At 47.8% G+C, this 26778-nt stretch overlaps 1 protein-coding gene across 2 annotated transcripts in view; it reads left to right on the top strand.

Annotated features, from left to right (window-relative positions):
* Positions 1-26778, top strand: part of BORA (BORA aurora kinase A activator) — a 335860-nt gene that overhangs the window by 96625 nt on the left and 212457 nt on the right. For both annotated transcript variants that reach the window (XM_069205289.1, XM_069205288.1), the window contains exons 4-5: positions 3259-3304; positions 14623-14704. In XM_069205289.1, the coding sequence (XP_069061390.1) occupies positions 3259-3304; positions 14623-14704 (128 nt within the window). The remainder of the gene's footprint in view (positions 1-3258; positions 3305-14622; positions 14705-26778) is intronic.

Here is a 26778-nt window from a genome sequence, read left to right as displayed (position 1 = left end):
TACAAGCTTTGAAAACACTGGCAAGTATTTGGTAAGAAGGCTTACCCATGCACCTCGTATAAAGCACTTAATTCCCTTCACGCACCTCAAGTTGTCAGTCTATCCGCATTTGCATATAATTTACAAATTCTGCATTGAAATGCACATAAGAACTTTTTCTGTGTTGCAATACGTCATTACTAAAAGGAAAAGGTTCCTTGGCCTACGTGCTTCCCTAGTTCGTGTAAATGTATCAGTACCTGGTTCCTGGGATCCTGAAGAAACAATTGTAAAACAATTAGGCAGGGAGACTGGAGCAGTGGTGTAACACAAAATGATGCCTCTTGCCCCTGCCCCCCCCCGCAGAATATGAAGAGGGTCCCCTTAGTCTCCCTAGTTCAAAGAAATTCATTGGCCATGGGATGAATGTGGGCCTCCTGAAGGGTTTGGAGTCCCCCAGAAGTGTGTTTTCCCCCCTCCCACTCTCCGTCCCTTCTCCCCCGCGCCGCAGGGGCTTGCATTACACCCCTGGAAGAAAGGCTCCCAAGACTGTTTTCCAGCTTTCACTCTATAGCAACTACTAAGGCACACATACAAATGTGCATTTATCATTCTGTGACGTAAGGTGCAGAGGAAGAGTGAAACCATCAGGGTTTACCTGGTTTTACCTCCCCCAAGGTTGCTAGGAAGGGACTTTTCCATTAAAACATTATGCATTATATGTTTTTGAGGCCACATGTTAGATGGGGGTAACTGGGCCCCAGTCATGGTGGTTGGGGTCATTTGTCATTGGCTCAGTTTAAAGAACCATAGTAGGACGAGCACCAAGTGCAACCCTTTCTACACTTGACTCTTAGGATAGTTGGGCGAGCAGTCCCGGGCTTCTCAAGTGTGGGTTCCACACTTCAGCCCTTTACAGTCAAAGAATAGACACAGTAACGCTAATGTCTCGCCCATTCATTTTAAAGGAAAGAAAGTAATTTTAATCACACAGTTGTACTTAATACTACATAATGCAATGCATTATACACGTTAGTATTCTAGGGTGCGATTGGCCTTTGTAGTGCCACATTCTATGATTAACCCCCCATTTACTGGGTTCCCGTCTCTGGGAAATAAATATATAGTGTGATTCGAACACAGATGCAGTCCCCTGTATTGGATACAGTTGAATGACCTTGCCTCCTTGATGTACTAGGTTGGCACATTTAAGGTCTTGATCGTGATTTGAAGGTTTCGGCTGTCCTCTTGTGCGTCTTCTGTGTGGCCGCAGTGTGCAGCAAGTTTGCTTAACTGGGAAGCAGGTGCAGGCAGCATCCGTGTGCATGACCGCCTGTCTTCAGACCTTTGAGTCCGCAACGCTGGTACAGCTGTAGCCCCCATCGTGGTCTCAAATGGATGTGGTAATGCCACCCAGCCTGGGTCTAAGCCTATCTCAGCCTGGACTGGACCACTGGTTGATACGATTAGAACAGAGGTCATTAAGGCTCTGGCTCAGCTTGTAACAGTATTTGTAGTCGGGCAGTCCATATGACGGTTGCGCACCTCCAGGGCCTTTAAGCACGGCAGTTAAGGTGCCTGTCAGGAACTGGGAGAGATTCTAGGGGAGTCCCATTTAATACACAGGTCCTCCCAAACTCATTCTTGTGCAGTCAGAATGTCCCACAGCCACCTGGAGGATATATTGGCCTCTCTTGTCCTGGACATTCTTGCCTCCTGAAGGACCAAGCAGACTTCTTTCTTCCCTCTCTCAGCAGGAAGGCAAGCTTCTAGGAGATTCGGGGTTGATCCACAGATCTTCCTGAAGAAAGTGCAGACTGAAGGTGATGTCCCCTCACTTCTGGGGGACTGGCTGTCCAGCATATGCCTGCCCTGGTTGCAGACCAGTCCATTGAATATTCTGCAGAGCACTTCCTTCCTTCGCCATAAAGGACGTGGAACAAAGCAGAGTGGTTTGGGACCCACCTTTTATACAGAACTTCTTGAGTAGGATTGTGGATTAACTGTCTTAGACTATAGACCTTATTTTGAGTGTTTCTTTGTCAAGTGTTGTTGCCAGACTGCTCTTTAGACACCAACTCTGTGTAGAATTATGCTTCTCCCAGCAGGTAGAACTGGGACTGTCACCAGCCTGGAGCACCCCCAACACTGATACAGAGGTGTGAAGTTTCTGCACTTTATCATCAGCAAAACCAAAAGAGAAAGCGTCCTCGCCTTCCACAACAGACTGTAGTTCCACCCCTCACCCCTACCATCCACCAAATGGCTGTGCTCCTTTAAACTATTTTGATGCTCTTTGCTACCAAGAAGATTCATGGAATTGTTAAAGGCAGCCCTCTCTCTATCATCCTTACTTCTGTGTCTGAATTTCCTCCCTCCAGCTACAGGAATGCAGGCAATATATTTCCACTGTCTGGGAGCACAATCCTCACCCTCCATCTTGTGCTATGCCAAGCTCACTCACACAGTTCAGGACCATGTTTGTGTTTGATGCGTTGCATATGCACAACACTTGACAAACACACTGGATGCCAGTGCAAAGGTCTAGGCACATACATTCTAGCACAGTGTTTCATGAGTAGGCCTACTAACACAGATAAAAAAAATTCTGGTCTGGTATGCTACCACTGCTGCTTTGTGCCGTTATACATAGAACAGAAACAGCAGCCACTGACCACAATGAGGCTTTGGTTGGTGCACCCCTCAAGGTCACAGGCAGGTCCATGACATCACATAGTCAGGGACATTTCTCAGTCTCTGTGCACACTCTAAATGATCATGACACCGTGGCCAAAATAACTCTAAATACCAGATTACATGCCCATGTTCCATACCACGCGTTGACCACGTTTCTATAAGATAGAATTGAAGTGATTTGGGCAGTAGCAATTAGGATAACTTTCTATATATTTTGCCAGTTGTCATTTTAATAACTGACAAGTATTTTGGACTATATTGAATATTTGTGAATAGTTTTATCGGTTTCTATTTATCAATGACGAATTTGGATGATCTATTAATCATGCTTTTGGATTGTAGTGGGCTAGTTGAAGATTCTCTGCACGTCAATGAAATGATAAAATATCTAGTTTGTGATTTTGTTGTTGCATGTAAGTTGACATTACCTTTTGTTTGGCCTGCACAAAACGCTTGTGTTATCTCTGGTTGTTTCTAATGTTCTCTGGGATTCAGTGAATGGGGATGATAGAAGACAAATGCTGTAGACTTTACTCTGGAAAGCTTTTTATTTGAATGATCCTTATTCTTTTCTGTATTTAGTACTGATAAAGAAATGGAAGAAAGAAGGCAAAAAGCCATTGAAGAGGTAACGTTCTAGCTACATTTTTATTAATAATTTCTAATACTTGAATTCTGTAGTGATTATGTGTACAGTCCAATAATTGTACACCATAGCCCTTGGTGGTTTTCTAGTCCTGAAGAATGTCATGACTGGCTTTGTTGAGGTTATTGGGAAAGAGTTTTTGAAACTGGAGCATCTCTATGAATTGCTGTCTTCCTCATCTTGGGGAGGCATGGCTAAACAAAATATATATAGAGATATAGATATAGCAAGGTCATGTTGCATGCTCGGGCACATTTAAGAGGCACAACCTATACCCACACACAACTCGCTGTGTCCAGTTGTGTGGAATGGATGGGCTTCTCTGAGAACCTGTACAAGTAGCAGTAGGAGAAACATATGCTTTTAATATTCTAACTGGTGGTATTGCTCTGAAGAAATGGTGCATACTGCAATCCTGTAGAGCAAATTTCAGTTACTGGGTGAAAATGGAGTGATCTGCTTCTTTCCCTTAAATACTACAGTGGGGTTTATTTATGGTCTAACTCCAGTCCTAGAATATTTTGGGGAACATTAAAAAATGCTTCAAGTATTTTAAGAAAGGTTTGTAAATCATCAATTTTGCATTGCGGAATATGCTGCCCTGAGGATGCTGGTTGAGGTAAAACATAACTAGGAATAACTAGAAGTGCAAGCAGCAGAGGATCAAGACTTGTGAAGCTGTGGAACCGTATGACTCTTTCAAACCACATAAAATCATTATGGCACTGTGGAGTAGTGCTTATGCCTCAGATCACCACCAAACCTACTAGATCATGCTCTTGGAGCCAAGTCCCTGACGGAGTATGATCAGTCTTGTACCATATCTATTCCCTTATAGGTCAAGCTTTGCTCTCTTGAGGGTCCCAATGCCTCAGTACTTCTGTTTCCCAGGCCTGTCAACCTCGTGACACTAAGAGAGCCCAAACTGCATGTTCATTATTGTAGGCTACACCGGTTATTAAGCAAGAAAGATCCTTTTAGCTTTTATCTGCTGCTCATGCTTAACCTTTCCTTTGGAGTTTATCTTGTAACTCTTCTCACTCAACATAAGGAGAACCTGGATGAGAAGAAAAGACAATGGAGAAGCATAGTTGAGCATAGCTGAGTTGTAATTCAAGGCTAACCCATTTTTCCACTGCCCGATCAGGGTATGAAAAATTATTCTTTTATTCCTTCATCTGCTTGACTCCAGAATATTCTGCTAAATGTGAAGCTGTAATGACCTATTGTATATCCCATCCTTCTTTGCTGCTCGATGCGAAAAGGGATTTTGCTACTGCACCAGTGGCAAACCCTTGCTTCCACTTCTGAAGCAAAGGAGATTATTGGTTTGATTTTTAAAATCTGTTCTTTCCGAGCCTTACTAGGAAATTCGGAGAGAAGGACCTAAGTTGATTTGGAGTGAACAAGCGAAGTCTAAGATGCAGACCCAGCAGCTTGGTACAGTTACTGTACACAGTCTGATCTCTCAGCTAGTAGAACAGCCTTTATAAGCTGTAGTGAAAAATCCAGCCAAGAAACCCTTAATCAGGAACAGACACTGGTACAGATTCTGACATTGAATTTTAGTGGTTGATTCCATCATATTGTTTTTTCATAAATCTGTTTATTGACATTTTATCATTACATTGCTTCATGTTTTGATACTAGTTTCATTGTAACATAGTATGATGTGCAGTGTTTACAACATTAAGTATTAGTTGGTAAATTGGTAACACAATGATGCAGTATATTGTACAGCATATACTTGCAGTTGCTCAACTATTTATCTCGTTGCTGTGCTACCTGTGGTTTTCATCCAGTGTTGTTTTTATTGTTTAGTATGCTTTACCATTATTAATCTGTTCCGTGGGTGCAGCTTGAGAGTTCAATAGTATATTTAGCGTCCATCAGCCAGCGCATCGCTTGACAGCGCTCGCTGGCGTAACATTGTTTTCGTCATGTTCAACTGAGGTGTCTTTGTTAAGGAGGCAGATATTATGAACTCTATATAAACTAACCTTTCAATAAAGAAAGAAAAACAACTGTAACATTTGCTGGTAAGACACCTTTACAATTATGTTGCATGTGATTGTTTCCCAGTCGGGGTGGGGATTGCATTGCAACAAATCGGTTTGCCGGTGGAAGGGATGGGCCAGGTGTCAAGTCAAGTGAATGCTGTCTTCCTGTCTCCCAGTGCCATAGCATATCTCGCCAATTTTCACACTCCGTCCCCCCCACACAGTGCATTTTCTCGTCAACAGATAGTCGTTCGTGCTAGTCTAGTCCTTCTTCTACTGGGTACACTCCCATGTTCCGCAGCCGCAGTAATAGCCCCTCCCAGCAGGTGGATAGCGGGAACTGTTGCAGCCCCTGGACCTCCTCCCGCTTCAGTGCTGTGCCCTCTGCCCCCGCCCACACCTCAAGAGAGCGCCTCCAGGCCTGTACCGGCAGAGGATCTGGTGATTTCCACCTGCGGGTCACTAATCGCTTTGCCACAATGAGCCCTAAGTCCGTAAAGCGCACCTCTGCTCTGCGCTGCTTGCTTCTGGGGAATAGTCCCAGAATGCATGCCTCCCATGTGAAGGGTATTCGTTGTGTTATGCAGTCAGATAAATTGTCAATTACCACCCTCCAGTAGGAGCCCAAGCTCGGATAGGACCACACCATGTGTAACAAGTCTGCTCCAGTCTCTCAGCATCGGGGATAGGCCGCGTCTCCGCGGGCGAAGTATCTGTTCACTCGGGCTGGCGTAAGGTAGGCTCTTTGCAATATATACTACTGAATTAAGCGAAATAGAGAATTGCGAGGTACGTTAAGATGGCCTGAAAGAGCAGACCTCCATTGCGCTATCGCAATCGAATCGCCAGTGTCCGCTTCCCATGCCGCGCATAGCGTTTCACTCTCAAGGGCGGTTTGGGCTCTCAGGGCATCTGCCAGCCAGGTAATCAGGTGATGACCCCGACCCACCACCTGCAGGTACTGAATCAGTAAGTGAGTAGGAGGAGCCACCGAGATGTCTCCCCACCCGGATCCCAGAGCCCTCACCAAGGAGCAGTATAATAGAAACTGGGCAGGCGGCAATCCCATCTCCTGGAGCCTAGCAAACGGGAGCAGCTGGGCTTCTTCATAGAGATCACCCAGTGTGTACAACTCTATTTCGTGCGATGTGCGTAACTCGGAGTCTGACGTGACTCTGGGGCCCCTTGGCGTGCCCGATAGCGCTAGGGCCGGCGCAAAGGGGATCACCGATTCTGTGAGGCGGAGTGATCTGCGGAAACATTTGTGGGCCACTCTAAGAAACAGTTGCCATGGGGTCTGCGCAGGCGTGAGTGGGTGAAGTAAGTGCTGTATCTGCTGGAGCGACCATGGTCATCTCTCCGACGATGTGTCCGAGTTGAGCGTCCGCCAGCCACCAGGATATCCACTGAAGCTGGGCCGCCAGGTAGTAGTGTTCCAGATTAGGGACCGCTAGTCCACCCTTGTCAGGTGGTAGGTACAGCTTTTTTAGGGCAACTCTACAACGGCCGCCATTCCAGATGAATTTCCTCAGTCCCATCTCCAGTGTCCTGAAGTAGCCGGGGGAACGTAGTGCGGGAGGTTAGAAAAAAAATACAAGAGTCGTGGCAGAACCACCATTTTTAGGAGTGCTATCCTGCCTGTTACTGACAGCGGTAATCTCCTCCAAAACACCATTTGAGACTTGACTGAGGACACCACTCTTGGAAGGTTGCCCTCAAATATATCTTCCTCGCGGTGTTAGACTCGGATACCTAAATATCTGAATGTGCATGGTTGCCACGGAACAGGGCTCCCGGTCAGATTAAGTCCCAGATCGGAAAGTCCCAGGTCAAAGGGGAAGAGGCACGACTTAGACCAATTGACCCTGAGGCCGGATATCGACGCAAAATGTTGTAGAAGCGAGCCAGCCCCCAGTGGGATCTGCGTGACATCTCTAAAGTATAGAAGGAGGTTGTCAGCATACAGCAACACTGTGTAGACCATCCCCTAGAGGGATTCCCCAGTCACTCCCTCTCTGCGCAAGGCCGCCGCTAGAGGTTCCATAGCAAGTGAGAATAACAACGGTGAGAAAGGGCAACCCTGTCTCGTACCCCTGCGCACCCGGATCAGCTCAGATATCTCGGATCCCAGCCACACCCGCACTAGCGGTCTGGTGTATAGTAGTTTAACTAGACGAGTAAAGGATGGTCCCATACCAAACTGATGTAACACTCTGAACAAGTAGGGCCACTCCAGGGAGTCGAAGGCCTTTTCCAGATCCAGAACAAGGCAGCCCGCTCGCGGCCAAGCACGCCTCGCTTATTGCATGACCCGGAATAACCTTCTGATATTGTGGGAGGTGTCTCTAGCCGGTACAAACCCGTTTTGGTCGGGATGTATTAGACCCGGCACGCTCGCGCAAGGCGCGTCGCCAGTACTTTGGCAAATATTTTATCATCGGTGTTCAGCATTGCCAAGGGTCTGTATGAGCCCATATCCACCGGATCCCTCCCAGGCTTGGGAAGAGAGATCAGCAGCGCCTCCCTTTGAGTGGCCGATAAATAGCCTTCCTGTTCAGCCGCCTCATATACACGAAGCAGTTGTATCGCGAAGGCCTTGTAAAAGTCAACTGGCAACCCGTCCGGGCCCGGCGCTTTGCCGGATGCAAGTTCACGGATACTAGATCTGAACTCTTCAAGGTCGAGGGGTGTCAAGTGTGGGAGCTCCACTCCGGCAAGAAATTCAGTGCTGGAATCATCCCCAGGAGGCGCTCTTGAAGAGTAGAGTGCCTCATAATGTCTTGTGAATTCGGCTTGTATCTCCCCAGGTGTGTTTATCTGTTCCCCCGTCTGTGAGCGAATTTCCACTATCGGTTTCCTCTCACAGTCCCGACGGATCAGCCAGGCCAAGAGCTTGCCCGCTTTGTCGGCCGATGCATGGTTTCTCGCGGAGTGCGCAGTGTGCAGTGTAATTTAGACATCGCAGATGCTCTAGTAGTGACAGGTGTTCGGTGTGTATTGACGGCAGTCTCGATTCTTCAGCTTGATGATTAGTTACCTCCCCCTCTGGTTGTAACAGGACCCGCTCCACCCGGGTCAGATCGCGTTCAACAGAGCGACGCAGATTACACTGAGCTCTCAGACAGTGCCCCCGGATGAAAACCTTGAATGCATCCCACTCTATCAAACCCGACGAGGCCGTGCCGTCGTTTTGCTCAAAGAATTCTGGGATTATAGCACTCAATGACTCTCTGAAAGCAGCATCTTCCAGCAGCTCTGGCCTCAGTCTCCAGGTGAGGACAGCTGGACGGGGGGATCCCCAGCACAGGTGTGCAATCAGCGGGTTATGGTACGAGTGTATGTGCCCCAGATAATCCGAGTTCACTGCTACCGGGGCGAAACTCGCAGTGCAAAGCATTCGGTCTAGGTGCACGTGTAGGGAGTGTGAGGCAGAGTTGAAGGAGTCGACCCTGTCCACCCTGTATTGCTGCTGCCATATGTCCACCAATTGCCATTGTTGGGTCCAGTTTAGCAGACCGCGTGAGGCAGTTACCACCAGTGATGTGGGGGGGGGGGAGCAGTCCAATTCCACGTCGAGCACGTTGTTAAAGTGCCCCCCCCAAAGCAGCCACAGAAGGCCACTCCAGCCCAACAGGTGCTGAGACAGATTATGTAGAAAGGCAGTTTGTTCTGTGTTTGGGGCATATATAGAGCCTAATACAACCGTACGACCCGCCAGCCTTCCCTTAGCTAGCTCAAATCTACCCTGTGGGTCCACGACCTGCTCCTCCGCCGCAAAGGGAGTACCAGCTCTAATCCAAATTAGTGTACCTCTGGTGTATGCCGAGTGACCCGTCGCATACAATTGCCCTCTCTAGCGCTGGCGCAGCCGGGCGATCTCTGGGCCCATCAGGTGTGTCTCCTGTAAAAACGCCAAATGGATTGAATGTCTTTTGAGGTAGGAATAAATATCATATCGCCGCCTGGGGGTGTGAATGCCTCTTACATTCCAGGTAATTGCTGTGTATGTAGCCATTCGATAGGCAATGAGTCCTCTTTCAATTCTTCCCGCCCCTCTGCGCAGCGCCACACCGTCATTCTTCCATTCCCAACTAACAGTCAGGGGTTCAATAGGTGTCCACCAGTGAAAACAAAACATAACTAATGCCATCAGAGCAGATAGACAACAGGTCACCGCCCAAACACAACAAAAACAATAATGTGCAATTGCACATCCATACATTATGTGTCTCCACTGGTAGGAGCGTGGGGGTAGGCCAAACCTGCAGAAGAGCAGTTCAACTACAAGCCATTCTATCCAGCTGTAGCAGATAACCGAGAGAATAGAGGGGAACATAAGGGAAGTCTCACATTTGCCAGTTGCAAGGAAGCGCAGCGCGCAAGGTAGGGCACTGTGCCATCTAGTGCCCATACAGCCACATGGAGTCAGATGCTTGCATTCAACAATCAGATCCCCTGCCTGCTCATCACTCAGGCCACACCTATACAGGTATCGTTAGATGGGCAGTTCCTATGGTGTACATTGTTCGAGGATCCTTTAAAAGAGTTTGTCTGCGGTGGCCGGTGTCACAGGGGGCCCCCCGGTGAGGCCCGATTCTGATAGGTGGTCCGGTGTGAGAGGACGGTCACTGGCCGGCTGCGAGAGTTCTCTGTCTGATCCCGAGACCAGTGGGGATGCACTTATTGCTGCAGCAGTGTGGATCGCTTCCCTTCTCTCCTGAATTAGCTGTTCCAGGTCTGGAGCGCATTTTGTTCGTCCTGTGTGAGTTGTATTTCTTCTTCGGTCCCGTCTGGTTCGACTGTGCTTGGCTCGGGGTGTCGGCCCGGTTCGTTCAGGTGCGCCACCAGTGGACAGCCCCGATGTCCCAAGCCACTCCCATGCTGCCTCCGGTGTGGGGAAGAAGTGCGTTTTGTTTTCTGCCACAACTCGTAGTCTGGTGGGAAATAGCAAAGAGTAAGTTAGGCCAAGGGATCGTAGCTTACCCTTCAGAGGCAGGTAGGAGGCCTGATCCCTTTGCACCGCTAAGGTATAGTCTGGGAATAGCAAGATCTGCACGTCGTCCACTCGGGGAGGCGGGCCGGCCCTCAATGTTCGTAGTATGTCTCTGTCTGCATAGTGGAGTAGGCAAATGATAAATGGGCGCGGGGCACTCCCCGGCGGTCTCGACCGTGCCGGAATTCGGCGGGCACGTTCCACAGAGAAGAAGGCGGTAAGCTCACCCTCTGGCACCAGCCCCCGCAGCCAGCTCTCCAAGTAGGCCACCGGATCCCGGCCCTCTGTACCCTCCGGCAAGTTCACTACACAAATGTTTCTTCTGGAGCGGCCCTCTGCGTCTTCCACTCTGCGCTCTTCCATTCCTGTTTTCAGCTGGGCGGTCGCAGGTGTTAGTTCATTTACTTTGGCCCCTCCTCCCCAGGCCGCGATCGCTAATAAGTGGGGGCGGGGGGCCGGGACACCTCGGCTCAGGCGCACGGCTCCAGCTGCATCAGCCGCTCCTCCTCCTCTCGCGGCCGCACCGCCTCACGGCCCAGCCCACAGGTCTGGCTTGCGCGGCCGTGGTGCAGCTCGGCTGCCGAGAGTCCGTTCACGGCACAAGCGAGCCCCGGAGTCTTCCACGCTCCAACCCGGCTGGTCGGGGATCGATGCGTCTCCCCGGTCCACTCTGGTGATGTCGAATGAGCCGAATGCGGTGCGGAGCTCTAACCGCTCGTGTCCACCATGCTTGGTGGGTTGGCCACGCCCCTTGATTCCATCATATTGTTACATATTAACGTTGGGGCCGAACCCCAATATTTGAATGTACCCCACTATTTAGATTATCCCAAAATGTACCTCCAATGGTTCGAGTCCACGCCCTTGATCTTGCAATAAGTCACCACCCTCTTCCACATCAGACCCACAAATATTAGCTGAGTAATAAAATAACTGGGACCACTCAATAACTGAGCTCTAGGTCATGGAAAAGTTAAAGGTTTTTATTTCAAAATCTCAAAAATCAAGCAATACACAATATTAGTTAAATGCCACGAAGATGCAAATGCAGAGTGCATAATTAGAAAAATGAAAAATTCCAAGTCCCAAATGAGCAGCAAAATCATAAGAAAAATAGACAAGGTCTCCTAAAATGTATTTGTCAGACTCATAAGAAATACTAACAACATCTGTAGTGGAAAGGGAAACGTCTTATATAAATCGGACCGAGTCCCTAGAGGAACTTGGAAAGTCTCTGAGTAATGAAAGTCAGTATCAGAAAGGAGATCAGAAAGAAAGTCTCTGGCTCACCCCCCAAAACCACTGCTTTTTTAATACACAATTGTAACATTGGTAATGAGCAAAACTGCTAATTCAGCATGGCAGGATCACAGATGGCACAATATCAACCAATTGCAAGTAAATATTTGTTGCTGTCCAGAGATACATAACTAATTATATTAGTCAAACAATAGTCCATAGACCAGTGTTCTACTAGGCCAACATCAGGAAGCTACAGTGCAAGGGTCCTTTAAACTATTACATCTTGTACAAAAATAAAGTTTCTTTCACAGTACATGTTCTTGAAGGAAAATAATGTCAGTGTCCTGGGCTCTGCAGAAACTAACAGAATCAGTGGGGGGAGATCACACTCTGGGGCCATTGATTGAGAGTAAGAATGAGCAAGACCAGTCTGAACAGATAATCAGAACTAAAATGGTTTTAATAAAAGGGTGTCTCAACAAAAAAATGAGACAACTAAATCATGTTAATAAACACACTATAAACGTTTTAGCAAAAAGTGCAATATCATTAATTCATCGATTATGATTAGAATCCATCACAAAAATTATTCATACTCAAAATACTTTGTCACCCAAAATTGCACATTTAGAAAACAATTAACACTAATAAGCCAAAGGCACTGCTAAATGTGGATTTTGTTAAACCTTCTATACCGGCTGCTACATATCTTACTCCTTATAATTTTAGACAACATATGGACATGGACTGCTTAATTTCAAAGCAACCTAAATTGACTGTATTGAGTCCTTAATTCAGAACCTGCCGTCTCGTTGGGTTTGAATTCTACATGTCATAGTCTGAAAGATGATGCCGTCACTGTAATGGGAAATCTTCCAACTTAGTTGGCTATTGTCATCGCAGCCGTGGGTAAGGGCAAACGTCCACCTCATCCTCCTGTGATGAAATAAAGAAGTGAAAGAATCCAGGAAAGAGTTTTCTTTAAGGCTTCCTTTCTGTTAAGCAGATCTGCTCCACGACTATTATGCCCTGGTGTACATTACAAAACTGGAACAACATTGAGGAGTTAGCTCAGTCTAAGGTTACTATGGAATTCGACTGAATGGGTGGCAGTTGTGGGTGATAAGCCCTGAATTTATTGTGGCATTCACTGCGTGACGTGAATTCTCCTAGAGGAGTGTAAATTGGCGAGTTCTATCAAGGTAATGCCCTGCAGTCTCCATTGCAGTCAATAAGAAATGAAGGCAATGGCACAGCATAAGCAAAACTGATATAAGGGGGCACCTCCATAGAAAAGACTGAAGCTTTGAGTCGGGACGTGGGCAATTAAGTGCCCACACTCAATATGGCTATGGTGTCAACGACAGATTAGTTTGAAAGCTATTTTTTACCGCCATGTCTCCGTGCACCATCTTTCCTGATGGAGTCTGTTGGTTGCAGCTCTATCTTTGTTTTGTGGTTTTTTTTTTCTGTTTTCGTTTCGAGCGCAGCGTCAAATGTGGGGAAAGTAGGAAACTAACACGAGCAGCAAGCCATTGGGTATATGCTCGGTCTATTACGTGTTAAAATACAGCCACTGGGAAATGAAGCAGTATTCTCTCGAAAGGGGGAGAGGCCTGACAGTTCCCTTGCAGAATGCATAGAGAACAATATCCATCAGAGAATCCACAACTGGGAAATACCAGCGGGGACAATGAATGTGGCCTTTCCAGAAGGCAATTCACTTAGATCTTCTGTAAGTAGTGCTGGAATCCTACTAGTGTGTAGGGACCCTTTTATTATTTGCAACCTGAACTCGAGGGTATTGTTTTGCGAGTATTTTGTACCAAGTGGGGACTGGCACTGTTGGCAATGAGGTAAGCTGCACCCAGAGTCGCTCCTGTGCTTTTGTCACACTAACCTGTTTTAAGAGACATAGGAAGTAGAAGTATCTCTGCATTATTTCAGTGGGTACATAAAATTAGTTTTGCTTTATGGCGTTATCTGCTGGCTGTAATAGATAACTGACCAAACATATGCATTTTTCTTTTCTGCTTTCATTTTCACTAAAAGATGAGCAAAGGTTGTGAATTTTATTTCCATTTGCATCAATCACAATCAGTGCTCCAGAGGAAACAACATCAGAAGCCTTCATTAGAAGAGGCAGAATGCGATGGGGCTTTCACTTTCTGCTGCTGCTGTTGTATACCCATTTAACATTTGTCACCTACTGGATCTTAAGTGCCTCCATGGAGAAAAGTGGTGGCTTGTGTGATGAAATAAACATGCCTAGCCCAGAGGAAAGATTAGTATTTCAAGAGTATTAACATTGCTAAATAACACAAAGGTTAAACTTCAGGGAGCATCATGTGAAAGAGAGGTGAAGTGAGAAGAGGTACCTCGTGGTGTACACAGGTAAAAGGTTATGGGAACATTTGGGATTAGTAAAGAGAAAACGACATGCGTATTTATAAAGAAGAGAAACGAAAACTGTTTTCTATTGGAATTTTCTTGAGATTCTTATCTATGTGGTATATTCTAAGCATTTCAGTTAATCAGTAGCTTTGGGCAACAGATTTTAAAGACAAAATAGTGACTGCCCTACCCAATTCTGTATGGGAAACTGCTAATCTCTCAACCCCTCCCCCTACCCCACTCCAAACCGGTTTTAGTTAAGTGTTCAAACTAACTGTTATTAAGGCCTTATGTGCTTCCAAGTCAGGAAAAAAAACTTTGAAAAGGATGATGGGGTGTTCTGCAATATGTCGCTTTATTAAGTTTCTATTTTTATAGTTCAAAGGCACACATTCACACTAGTATACGCCCCCTGTCACATTAGTATACCTAATCATGATAATTCCCTTTCTAAATCTTCCCACGGCATGCAGTATGACACAAAGGTGGCCATTCAAAAACCTTTATGTGAATGTTGTTGGAACGTGTCAAACTTCTGTTTGGAGACTGACAATTGCATTTAGAAGCATCTTTAAAGAGACTACTATTGACCTTAATGACCTGTTTTAAACATGTTTATCGTGTCCCCTTGTTTAATGATGGCTTTTGATCTATACCCTTTGCGTTTTTAGTTTTTTACCAAAAGCCTTATAGTTCCCTCTCCTTGGACTCGGCACGAAGGGAAACCAGTTTCACAGTTCGACTCAACTAAATGTAAGTTTTTGAATCGCAGGTCTAGAAGATATGGTGTAGAATTATTTTACTTTAATGTGTTCATGTACGGATTGATAGTTTTTCTCCATCTGTAGTTGCTCACTACTGCTGACTACTTAATGTGCACGCCACTCTATCCCAGTGTTGATTCCAGTCGTTTCCCTTTTCCACTCACCATATTTTGATGGGCTCTCAAGTGAAAGTGTGATATAAATAAATATTGGTTTAGGGTGCGTTGAGACCTCAATGGGGCCACACACAATTAAGCTGTCGCACTCTTAACTTAAAAGACTGACAAGTGGTGGAACTGCATGGCTTTAAATTTAAGCAGAAACGTGTGCTGAACGTTTTTTCACTCGGGTGTTTCAGTGTAGAAAGTGTCTTCATGTAAGTTCGCCTTCCTCGGGTTATGGCAAAGTCTAAGCTACCAGTTGAATTTGTGTTTTTTATATTCGTTTTATAGTATGAATATGAACAGGAAAAATGAGTTTTGAGCAAATACAACCACTTATTTTGACTCGGACTCATGGCTGAGGTCCAATCCGTTACACCGTTAGTGTTTATACACACCTTCGAGAAACCGATCCAAATGTCCTGAATTCAGGAAAAACCTTGTATGCAAGTACTGCAAAGTTGTTTCCACTTAAGATTTTTTACATCATCCCTTCTTCAAGCTTGATACTTCTTTGGCAGCAAAATACAGTAGTGGATCCTGTATGCTTCAGACAGTGAATGAGGTGTCCGAGTAACTTGTGTGAAAATATTGGCCTCAGGACATGGTAACAGATTTTGTTTGCCCCTAGGTTCACTAATCACTTTGAGATGTCTTGCTTATTAAACATCTGTTGTGTTTCGGAGCGTTGGGAAAGGCCATACTTGAAATTGGTAAGCACACTGGGGCCCGGAAGGGGATAGAGTGTGGCAGGTCTACCCACAGGTTGAACTATTAACAAAAAGAAACATAGGAATCTACAATATTAGTGTCACTGCCTAGGGAAATGGTAAATGGTAGATTGCTTCCATTGGGTGTAATAACTCCTGACTTTGGGGAGCTTGGAGAGACGTTTCTCTTGTTTCTGTCCGAGTTTAAGATTTCCAGGGACCGTGGCTCATTTCCGTGAAGCAACGTGTCATGCCATGGCTACTGTAGGAAAATGCCACTGTTGGCATGGTCACCCCCCACTTTTTGCCTAGTGTTGACGCCAGCTTTGATTGGAAGTGTGCTGGGACCCTGCTAACCAGGCCCCAGCACCAGTAATCTTTCCCTAAAACTGTACCTTTGTTTCCACAATTGGCACGGCCCTGGCACACAGTTAAGTCCCTTGTAAAAGGTATCCCTGGTACCAAGGGCTCTGTGGCCAGGGAATATCACTAAGGGCTGCAGCATGTATTATGCCACCCTCAGGGACCCCTCACTCAGTACATGCACACTGTTTTGCAGCTTGTGTGTGCTAGTAGGGAGAAAAGACAGTCGATATGGCATTCCCCTCAGGGTGCCATGGCCACAAACCACTGCCTGTGCCATAGGTAAGTCCCCCCCAGCAGGCCTTACAGCCCTAAGGCAGGGTGCACTATACCACAGGTGAGGGCATAGCTGCATGAACACTATGCCCCTACAGTGTCTAAGTCAATTCTTAGACATTGTAAGTGCAGGGTAGCCATACTGAGTATATGGTCTGGGAGTTTGTCATTATGAATTCCACAGCACCATAATGGCTACACTGAATACTGGGAAGTTTGGTATCAAACCTATCAGCACAATAAACCCACACTGATGCCAGTGTGGGATTTACTGAAAAATGCACACAGCGGGCATCATAGAGATGCCCCTGTATGTTAGCCCAACTGCTAGTGTAAGGCTGACCGGTCTATGACAGCCTGCCACATCCAGATGAGTTTCTGACCACATGGGGTGAGTGCCTTTGTCCACTCGGTGGTCGGAAACAAAGCCTGTCCTGGGTGGAGGTGCTGCACACCTGCCCCTTCAGGTTACTGTTACACCTGGCGGTGAGCCTCAAAGGGTCAAGCCTGGTGTTACAGTGCCCCAAGGCACTCCAGCTAGTGGAGATGCCCGCCCCCCCGGACAAGCCCCCACTTTTGGCGGCAAGTCCAGAGGGATAATGAGAAAAACGAGGAGGAGTCACCCCCTCACCCAGGACCACCCCTAAGGTGTCCAGAGCTGAAGTGACCCCCCTCCTTGAAAAATCCTCCATCTTGCTTTGGAGGATTAGGAACAATGGGGATAGGGATGTGCCCCATTCCCCAGAGGACGTGGGCACAAGGAGAGTGTAGCCACCCTCCGGGACAGTAGCCATTAGCTACTGCCCCCTGACCCTAACACACCCCTAAATTTAGTATTTAGGGGTGACCCTGAACCCAGCTCTTCAGATTCCTGACAACCTTAAGAAAGAAGGGACTGTGAGCTGAAAACCCCACAGAGAAGAGGATACACCAACTGACTCTGCCCCAGCCCAACCGGCCCGTCTCCTGCTTCAAAAAGCTGCAAGAGAAGAAGCAACGCGTTCTGCAGGACCAGCGACCCCTGAAAAGCCTCCAGGGGACTGCCTGCATCACTGAGGACCAAGAAAGTCCAGTGGACAGCGGACCTGTCAAAAAAGAAGACAGACCATTTTTAAAGGAACTCTCACCTCACTCCAGAAGCGTGAGTCCAACTACTCTGCACCCAACACCCCCGGCCCGTATCCATAGAAACCAACTAGCCAGAGAGGATCCTCAGTTGATTCTGACTATGTGTCCACCCTTAGCTGACCTCTCTACATCCCCACGACGACGCCTGCAGAGGGAATCCAGAGGAACCCCTGACCGTGACTGCCCGGACGAAGATATCCGTTGCCTGGAGAAGCACTGCACCCGCAGACTCCAGGCCCGAGAGAAACTGACCACCGGTGCAGTGACGACCATCAGGCGGCCCTCACCCTTGCCCAGTCGATCGCTTGCCCGAGAGGCCCCCGTGCCTTGCCTGCAGTGCCTAAGTGACCCTCGTGTCCCTCCATAGAGTTCTATTGAGAACCAGACGACCTGTTTGCACACTTCACCTGGCTGCCCTGTGCTGTTGAGGGTGTGGTTTTTGTGCCTATTTGGCATTCCCCCTCCCCCCAGTACTCCATCAAACCTCCCTGGTCTGCACTCCCTCGACGTGGGTACTTACCTGCAAGCATACCGGAACCAGAGTACCCCCCTGTCTCCATAGGGTCCACATTATTTTGGCTCCTGTTTGACCTCTGCACCTAACCGGCCCTGTGTTACTGTATGTTTGGGGTTGACTTGAACCCCCAACGGTGGGCTACCTATGCCCCGGAGATTGAACCTATAACTTTGTTACTTACCTCAAAAACTGTACTTCACTTACCTCCCCCAGGAACTGTTGAAAATGGCTCTGTCCACTTTTAAAATTGCTTTTTTTTTTTGTCATTTTAAAGAAAACAGTGTACATTGTTGATTCCATTCAAAGTTCTAAGTATTACTGTGCAAAGTACCTTTCATTTAATGTACTTACCTGCTAAATGAATCTTGTGGTTCTAGAAATAAATTAACAAAATAATATTTTTCTATATAGAAACCTATTGGTCTGGAGTTAAGTCATTGAGTGTGTGTACAACAAATGCTTAACACTACCCTCTGATAAGCCTAACTGCTCGACCACACTGCCACAAATAGAGCATTAGTATTATCTATTATTGCCTCTGCTAAGCCACTTGGGGAACCCCTGGACTCTGTGCACACAATCTCATTTTGATATAGTATGTACAGAGCCAGCTTCCTACAGCAACTGTTTTGGTTCTATGCCGTATCCTTCTGCATAGACAGTTGCCCACAGTGATGTTTCTGATGTAATGCACAAATGGACCAACTTATGCTCAAAACATATTTGTGCAAACTCTCACACCTACATATCTCTTGAAGCAATTATCTCACTGTCTGTGGAAGGATTATTGCACACCCTTTAATAGAGTAGACAGTTGCTTCCCTACATTATCTATTCAACGTAGGATCCTGTAGGACCACCTGCTGTTTAGAATGTCTATCCGTTATGGAGAGGAACATGGATTTATACTCTGGCTCCACTACCTTTGATTTCTGCAGAAGCATAACCAATATCTTACATTCTCTCCTTCCAATCTGAAGTTCTTGCTAGCTCTGGGTGATATCTCAATCGCACTAACATATGTCACTGCTGTATGGGCCCTATCCTTTTCACTGTCTGCCGTTTTATTATGTAGACCGGAACTTCAAACAGTGGTGTGGCACTTAAAGTGGGGAGTGGCACCCTTCCCTTAAATGCAGTTACATCTACTTTTTAAGAACTGTAAGAACCATTTCTCTGATCAATGGAGCAAGACTGTAATACATTTTGTAGTTACTTTGTGTTCATGAACTGTTTTCCCAACTACTTCGAAGTAAGCCCATCTTTTTAAATGTGTATGTGGTTAAACATATCTGCCTTTGGTTTTGTGCTGCTCAACAACTCCTTAACTTTGATGTCTTCTGCAGTGAAATTTGATGAAACTATGTTCATCCAGGAGTAAAAAAATAGGGTTCTCCTTCAAAAAACAAATAGCCCATTAGCTACAACCCTTCACTCTTGTTAACACCCCCAAAATTGAGTATTTAGGGGACCCCTTGATACTAGGAAAACAGATCTTCGCTGGACACAAAAAGAGGAGTGGACAAGAAGCCTGCTGAACCTGAGAACCAAGGAGCACAATGGACTTGGCACCAACACTGCTAGCCTGCCTACTGCACCTGACCCTCAAGGAGTGACTGAGCTATCCTGCCGCTGCAGCCCCCAAGAAACCAGGAGAGTAGCCAGCGCTTTGCAAATCAGCAAGAAGAACTTCCTGGGAGTAGAGGAGCTGCTTCCCTGTATTTGCAGGCAAACCAAAAGAAAAGAATTGTGAGTACCGGGACTGCCAAAACCCGACTCGTGGACATGGCCACTGCACCCAAGCCGCCTAACCTGAGCTGAAGTGGACCAACGGTTTAAACGTGTTTCCCAGGCCCTCCAGAGACAAAGCCCACCTTAAGTTCACCCACTGTGGACTTCCCGACTGCATCTGCAGCCTCTTTCTGCAACCCTCCATTTACCATGAACGCCTCTGGTGTCAGAGACCTGATTGTCCACTGCACCTTTGCCCCTCTTCTCTCCATACCGAGGAGAAGAGGACTACTGGTGTCCCTACACCCCAAGGCTCATGAGACCTGGGCCCACTTGTTGGTTCGGTCGGAGTAGACCCCCAGTCAACGCCTGCACCCGGTTTCTGTGAGCCCCCTCTACCGCCCCCGGTGACTGTAAACCAGACTGTCCAAACCACCTCTGCACCCGGACAACCTAGACTGAGGAGAACAGCACCACTGGTGTCCTTGCGTCCCCGAGCATTGCAAGAACTGAACCCCCTCAGTGGTTCACCTGAACTAGACTCTCAGCCCACCCCTGCAGCATCTTTATGACCGGACCAATTACCATAGACTTATACCTTGCTCCTGAGACTGAACTACACCACTGTACCCGACCGCCCGAGTGCCACCCGAGGTGACCTGTTGGTGTAGCCTAGGACACTGCTGCATACTTACCTGAAATCCAAAAGATTGCTTCTGGAAGTTGCTGTGAAGTACCTGTTTGCTGTGTGTGTTTTCTCTCACATAGAGTAACATTGCAGCTACAGAACAGTGAACTGTCGACTTCTGAAAACTCTAAATTCCTATCTCGAAAAGTACTCACCTGATCCCGGTAATCTTGGTATCTAAATTAATATAAAAGTATGTGTTATTTTTATAAATTGCTGTTGGATTTCTTTATTGAGTGTCTCTCTCACTGCCTGCATGTGTGCCTTACATGTTTAGCACTACCCTCTGATATGGTTAACTGCTTGCCCACACTACCAAAAAAGAAAGCATTTGGGATGTCATTTGTGCCTTTGTAATTCCATTTTGGTTTACCTGGACTCTTCGCACAGTGTACATGTTTTTGGTCCAATATATAAAGAGCCAGCTTCCTACACTTCATCTTATTATATCACAATACAAAAAGCCAAGCTCAGGTCCAGAAGCAAACCACACCCAGACAGACAGTAATTTAGTTTTGAATCGAGCCTGCCAGACAGTACAAGTTGTCGGGTTGCAAAATGTCTATTTTTCAGCATACCAAGATCTACATTGTCCTTAAAGACCTCCTGCTGCTTACCATTAGCTGGCTGTATTGTCACTTTTATTTCCTTGCGGCCTTGCCTATCTTGTGTTTGTCCATCTCCTTATTGGCTGACAGAGGTTAAAGCAATAACCCTAAATGTTCTCTTTTGTGGTAGTGTGGGTGAACAGTTTAGGCTTATAAGCCGTTAACACTATGCATTTTTTAAACACACTAAGTCAATAAATGAGACGCACAATAAAAAACTTGAGACCGATTTTAGAAAAATACAACACTTTTCTATATGTTTTGACACCAGAAAATCTTCAAATCAAGGTAACTACTGTTGCAGAGTAACTCTTCATAGTGGGGTAAGTAAATACACCAATGCGCTTTTGCACAGTAATGACTTTAAATGGATAAAGTACATTTACTGCATAGGGGTCTTTGCAGAAGGATCTCGGGGTGCCCTTTTGAGTATAGGGGGCTAGAGGGGCAAGGTCACAAGAAACACCACCAGTTCAGGTTTTACCTCCCCTGGCTCGTCCGGGTGTAGAGGTGCTTGATGAATCTGGTGCATTGCGCACTGAACGGCACGGGTGGTGGAGGAGGCCACTTAGAAAAAGGCTGCAGAGGGGGACTTGCGGACACGTCCAGTAGCTCCCAATGGGGTGTCGGGTGGAGGGACGGGGGGGCTCACTTAGTAAGGGTGCCGGGAGCAATGGGGCACAGTCTATGTTCGTGGATCCAGGCCAGGGAGCCTCGGGTACAGAGGGTTTTGGTTGGTTGGTCCTGTGCATAAAAGGTGCTAACACTGCTTGGCTAGACCTGTAGAGGGGAAAGAAAAACAGCTAGTCGGGCCACTCTCTTGTTCAGCCACGTCGGTTTTGTCGTCGTTGAGGTGAAGGTCGTGTTTGTGCAGCAGTGGTGTCTGATCCAGACACAAACAATCCTTGCTTACAGCCAGTGTTCTGGTACCCCAGGTTTTGGTTCCTTGAGGTTCTTGAAGGGAGAGTCATCTCAAAGCTTGGTAGAAGCATCAGGGCTGGTCTTATCACAAAACAAGCTCCTCCCGGCGAGTTGCTTCCTCTGTGGGCCCGATGGCCACAAAATGTAGGACCGGACAAGTGCGGTTGGTGCCTGCAGATGCAGGGAAGTGGCTCATCCACTCCAAAGGAGATGCTGGCCGGTTGGCAAGGTGCTGACAGCCCTCTGAGGCTTTTGGGAGGTGCACAGCTGAAAGACGAGTTTGGTCCAGGCGACTGTCATGGCAGCTGTAGGTAGGCAGGGTTTGGTGGCAGAAGTCCCGGCTGGTACTCAGTTTTTGCATTTGTCAGCTCTTCTTCAGTCACACAAATCTAAGTTCCTGGTTTAGGGGGCACTTAAGTACTGATTTGGGAGCGCTTAGGAGAGTGCAGGGTAGTAGCCAGTGGGCTACCTAGCCCTGGGGTGACAGCACCCCCTAAATAAACACTTCCTGTGGTGAGTAGGTATAGCCATGTCCCAGAATTCCTTATTGCACCAAAAACAAGATGGTGGAACTCTTCCTTCGTGGAGCACGTCAGGCAGTCCACCTTAGGAATATGACTAGCCTGGTAGTGCAATATGCCTCTTTGCATAGCAAATGGCCTCGTGGGGCATTCTCCAGATCTGGGGGAATCCAGGGTCGCTTATCAAAGGGCGGAAAAGGCTTTATAGCCTCCAGCCCAGATATGCTGATTTACTAGCCATCCTGCTGGAAGAGGCATTGTTTCTGGCCTCTGAGAGCGCAGGCTTTCACCTCCAAGGGGTCAGAACCATGCCTGTTGTGGCAGGCTGGTTGATGCTAGCCAGCCAGCATTCTAGAGGACTAGTAGGTTGCATGGGGCATCTCTTAGGTGCCTACTGGGAGCATGTCATAATAAATCCATTACTGGCATTAGTATTAATTCATTAAGACAAGGTGTTGTATACCAAACACCGTAGGTTCTACTGAAGCCATTATGTAGCTGGGTAACTCGTAATGACGAGTGTCCAGTACATACCTTAAGATGGCTTCCCTGTTAACTTTCAACATTTATTAATCGAACTAGACATCACAATGGCATATCTGCTCATGCAGATATGTCCTCACATCACATATAATGCACCCTGCCTAGGGCTCGAAGGCCTGCAGTACGGGTGACTTACATATATTTAGATGCAGTTTTTTTGGACATGGCACACAATGAGTGTGCCATGTTGTGTTTTCACTCATGACTTGCACCATGGCACGCAGTCTGCCTTGGCAGGCTGCTGGGAATTTTTAGGGACGGGTTCCTTAGGGACCCTCTCTAGTACCTAAGTGTTAGAAATGGGGTCTTTAGTTGGCAGTCGGTTTGCACCCTGTCCAAGTAGAGACCCTCACTTTAGTCAGGATAAGGGAGATACCCGCTCAGATAAACCCTGCTCATCCCCTTGGTAGCTTGGCACAAGCAGTTAGGCTTATCTCAGAAACAATGTGTAAAGCATTTGCACATAACACACAGTAATACAGTGAAAACACATCAAAAGGACACCACACCAGTTTTAAAAAGTAGCTAATATTTATCTGTGTAAAACAAGACCAAAATGAAAAAAATCCAACCTACAGTAATAAAGATATGAATTTTGTAAGATTTATCTTAAAAGTACAGTTCCTTGAAGTCGATAGCTCCATTTGGGGCTATCACGGCGTAGTGATCAACAAAACCAACAGTTCAGGCCAGCTGCGGCGTCGCGGGCCAGCTACGCTGTCTGGAACTCCCTCAAACAGTACCTTTGGACTTGCAGGGCGTTGTGATCATTGCGGTGAGCTCCGGAGAGCGGGGTCACGGTGTCCGTTCCGGAGTTGTGTGGGAGTCGTTGGGCCCTTGAAGTCACGCACGTTGCATATCGAACTCTGGGCTGATGAAGTCAGGAGCGCTGGTGTGGATGGCGTAGGGGCTGCGGTGCGAAGCAGGACGATGTGATGAGCGGTGCCCACAGGTCACAATGCAGGCTGCGGCTCGGTGATGGCGTCTAGCGGCGTCGGTGAGACGTGCGGTGTCCACAGGTCACAGTGCAGGCAGTGGCGTCGTTGGTGAAGTGCTGTCGTCTGTAGGCCCAAGCCAGCGGTGCGGGACGGTGCTTCATGACCCTCACGAGCGGTGGCCACGGTGCTGGCAGGGATGCCTGGTGACGACACTGGAGTCAATGGTGCTGGTGTCGGTGGAACGGGGCTACGGTGCGGGACAGGATGGATGGTGCTTTGTGCTCCTCAAGAGCGGTGTCCACAGGCCACGATGCAGGTAGCGGTTTTGTCAGTCAGCTGGAGCGGCAGCGTCTGGATGCCCAGGCTGCGGTGTGAGCAGGTGATGATGGAGTGCGGGGCCCACAGGTCGCGGTGCAAGCAGCGGCTCTGTGAAGTCGTCTGATGACTGCGTCGGTGAGACCAAGTGTAGGAAGTTGGCTCTGTATGTACTATTTCAAAGTAAGAAATAGCATGCACAGAGTCCAAGGGTTCCCCTTAGAAGTAAGATAGTGGCAAAAAGAGATAATTCTAATGCTCTATTTTGTGATAGTGTGGTCGAGCAGTAGGCTTATCAGAGGGTAGTGTTAAGCATTTGTTGTACACACACAGGCAATAAATGAGGAACATACACTCAGACAATTCCAGGCCAATAGGTTTTTGGATCGAAAATTATATTTTCTTAGTTTATTTTAAAAACCACAGGTTCAAGATTTACAAGTAATACTTCAAATGAAAGGTATTTCACTTAGGAACTTTGAATCAGAAAAATAGCATGTACAGTTTTCACAAAAATGGCAATAAGCTATTTTAAAACTAGACACAGTGCAATTTTCAACAGTTCCTGGGGGAGGTAAGTGTTTGTTAGTTTTGCAGGTAAGTAAGCCACCTACCGGGTTCCAAGTTGGGTCCAAGTTAGCCCACCGTTGGGGGTTCAGGGCAAACCGAAAGTTACCACACCAGCAGCTCAGGGCCGGTCAGGTGCAGAGGTCAAAGTGGTGCCCAAAACGCATAGGCTACAATGGAGAAGGGGGTGCCCCGGTTCCAGTCTGCCAGCAGGTAGGTACCCGCGTCCTCGGAGGGCAGACCAGGGGGGTTTTGTAGGGCACCGGGGGGGACACAAGTCAGCACAAAAAGTACACCCTCAGCGGCACAGGGGTGGCCGGGTGCTGAGTGCAAACAGGCATTGGGTTTGCAATAGGTTTCAATGGGAGACCCAGGGGTCTCTTCAGCGAAGCAGGCAGGCAAGGGGGGGGGGGGGGCTCCTCAGGGTAGCCACCACCTGGGCAAGGGAGAGGGCCACCTGGGGGTCGCTCCTGCACTGGAGGTCGGATCCTTCAGGTCCTGGGGGCTGCAGGAGTAGTGTCTTTACCAGGCGTCGGGTTCTTGGAAGCAGGCAGTCGCGGTCAGGGGGAGCCTCTGGATTCCCTCTGCAGGCGTCGCTGGGGGGGCTCAGGGGGGGGGGTCAACTCTGGCTACTCACGGACTCGCAGTCACCGGGTAGTCCTCCCTGTAGTGTTGTTTCTCCGCAGGTCGAGCCGGGGGCGTCGGGTGCAGAGTGCAAAGTCTCACGCTACCGGCGGGAAACGTGTGGTCTTTAAAAGTTGCTTCTTTGTTGCAAAGATGTTTCTTCTTTGGAGCAGAGCCGCTGTCCTCGGGAGTTCTTGGTCCTTTTAGATGCAGGGTAGTCCTCTGAGGCTTCAGAGGTCGCTGGACCCTGTGGAATGCGTCGCTGTTGCAGTTTTTCTTGAAGTGGGGAGACAGGCTGGTACGGCTGGGACCAAAGCAGTTGGTGTCTCCGTCTTCTCTGCAGGGCTTTCAGGTCAGCAGTCCTTCTTCGTCTTCAGGTTGCAGGAATCTATCTTGCTAGGTTCTGGGAGTCCCTAAATACTCAATTTAGGGGTGTGTTTAGGTCTGGGGGGTTAGTAGCCAATGGCTACTAGCCCTGAGGGTGGCTACACCCTCTTTGTGCCCCCTCCCTGAGGGGAGGGGGCACATCCCTAATCCTATTGGGGGAATCCTCCATCTCCAAGATGGAGGATTTCTAAAAGTCAGAGTCACCTCAGCTCAGGACACCTTAGGGACTGTCCTGACTGCCCAGTGACTCCTCCTTGTTTTTCTTATTATCTCCTCCGGCCTTGCCGCCAAAAGTGGGGCCGTGGCCGGAGGGGGAGGGCATCTCCACTAGCTGGAGTGCCCTGGGGTGCTGTAACAAAGGGGGTGAGCCTTTGAGGCTCACCGCCAGGTGTTACAGTTCCTGCAGGGGGAGGTGAGAAGCACCTCCACCCAGTGCAGGCTTTGTTACTAGCCACAGAGTGACAAAGGCACTCTCCCCATGTGGCCAGCAACATGTCTGGTGTGTGGCAGGCTGGTAAAACTAGTCAGCCCACACTGGAAGTCGGGTATGTTTTTAGGGGGCATCTCTAAGATGCCCTCTGGGGTGTATTTCACAATAAAATGTACACTGGCATCAGTGTGCATTTATTATGCTGAGAAGTTTGATACCAAACTTCCCAGTTTTCAGTGTAGCCATTATGGTGCTGTGGAGTTCGTGTATGACAGACTCCCAGACCATATACTCTTATGGCTACCTTGCACTTACAATGTCGAAGGTTTTGCTTAGACACTGTAGGGGCATAGTGCTCATGCACCTATGCCCTTACCTATGGTATAGTGCACCCTGCCTCAGGGCTGTAAGGCCTGCTAGAGGGGTGACTTATCTATGCCATAGGCAGTGTGAGGTTGGCATGGCACCCTGAGGGGAGTGCCATGTCGACTTAGTCATTTTCTCCCCACCAGCACACACAAGCTGGCAAGCAGTTTGTCTGTGCTGAGTGAGGGGTCTCCAGGGTGGCATAAGACATGCTGCAGCCATTAGAGAACTTCCCTGGCATCAGGGCCCTTGGTATCAGGGGTACCAGT

This window comes from Pleurodeles waltl, chromosome 8 (genome assembly GCF_031143425.1).
Source record: "Pleurodeles waltl isolate 20211129_DDA chromosome 8, aPleWal1.hap1.20221129, whole genome shotgun sequence".
Lineage (NCBI taxonomy): Eukaryota > Metazoa > Chordata > Amphibia > Caudata > Salamandridae > Pleurodeles > Pleurodeles waltl.
Note: the sequence above shows the minus strand (reverse complement) of the source record. Positions and strands in the feature narration are given on the sequence as shown.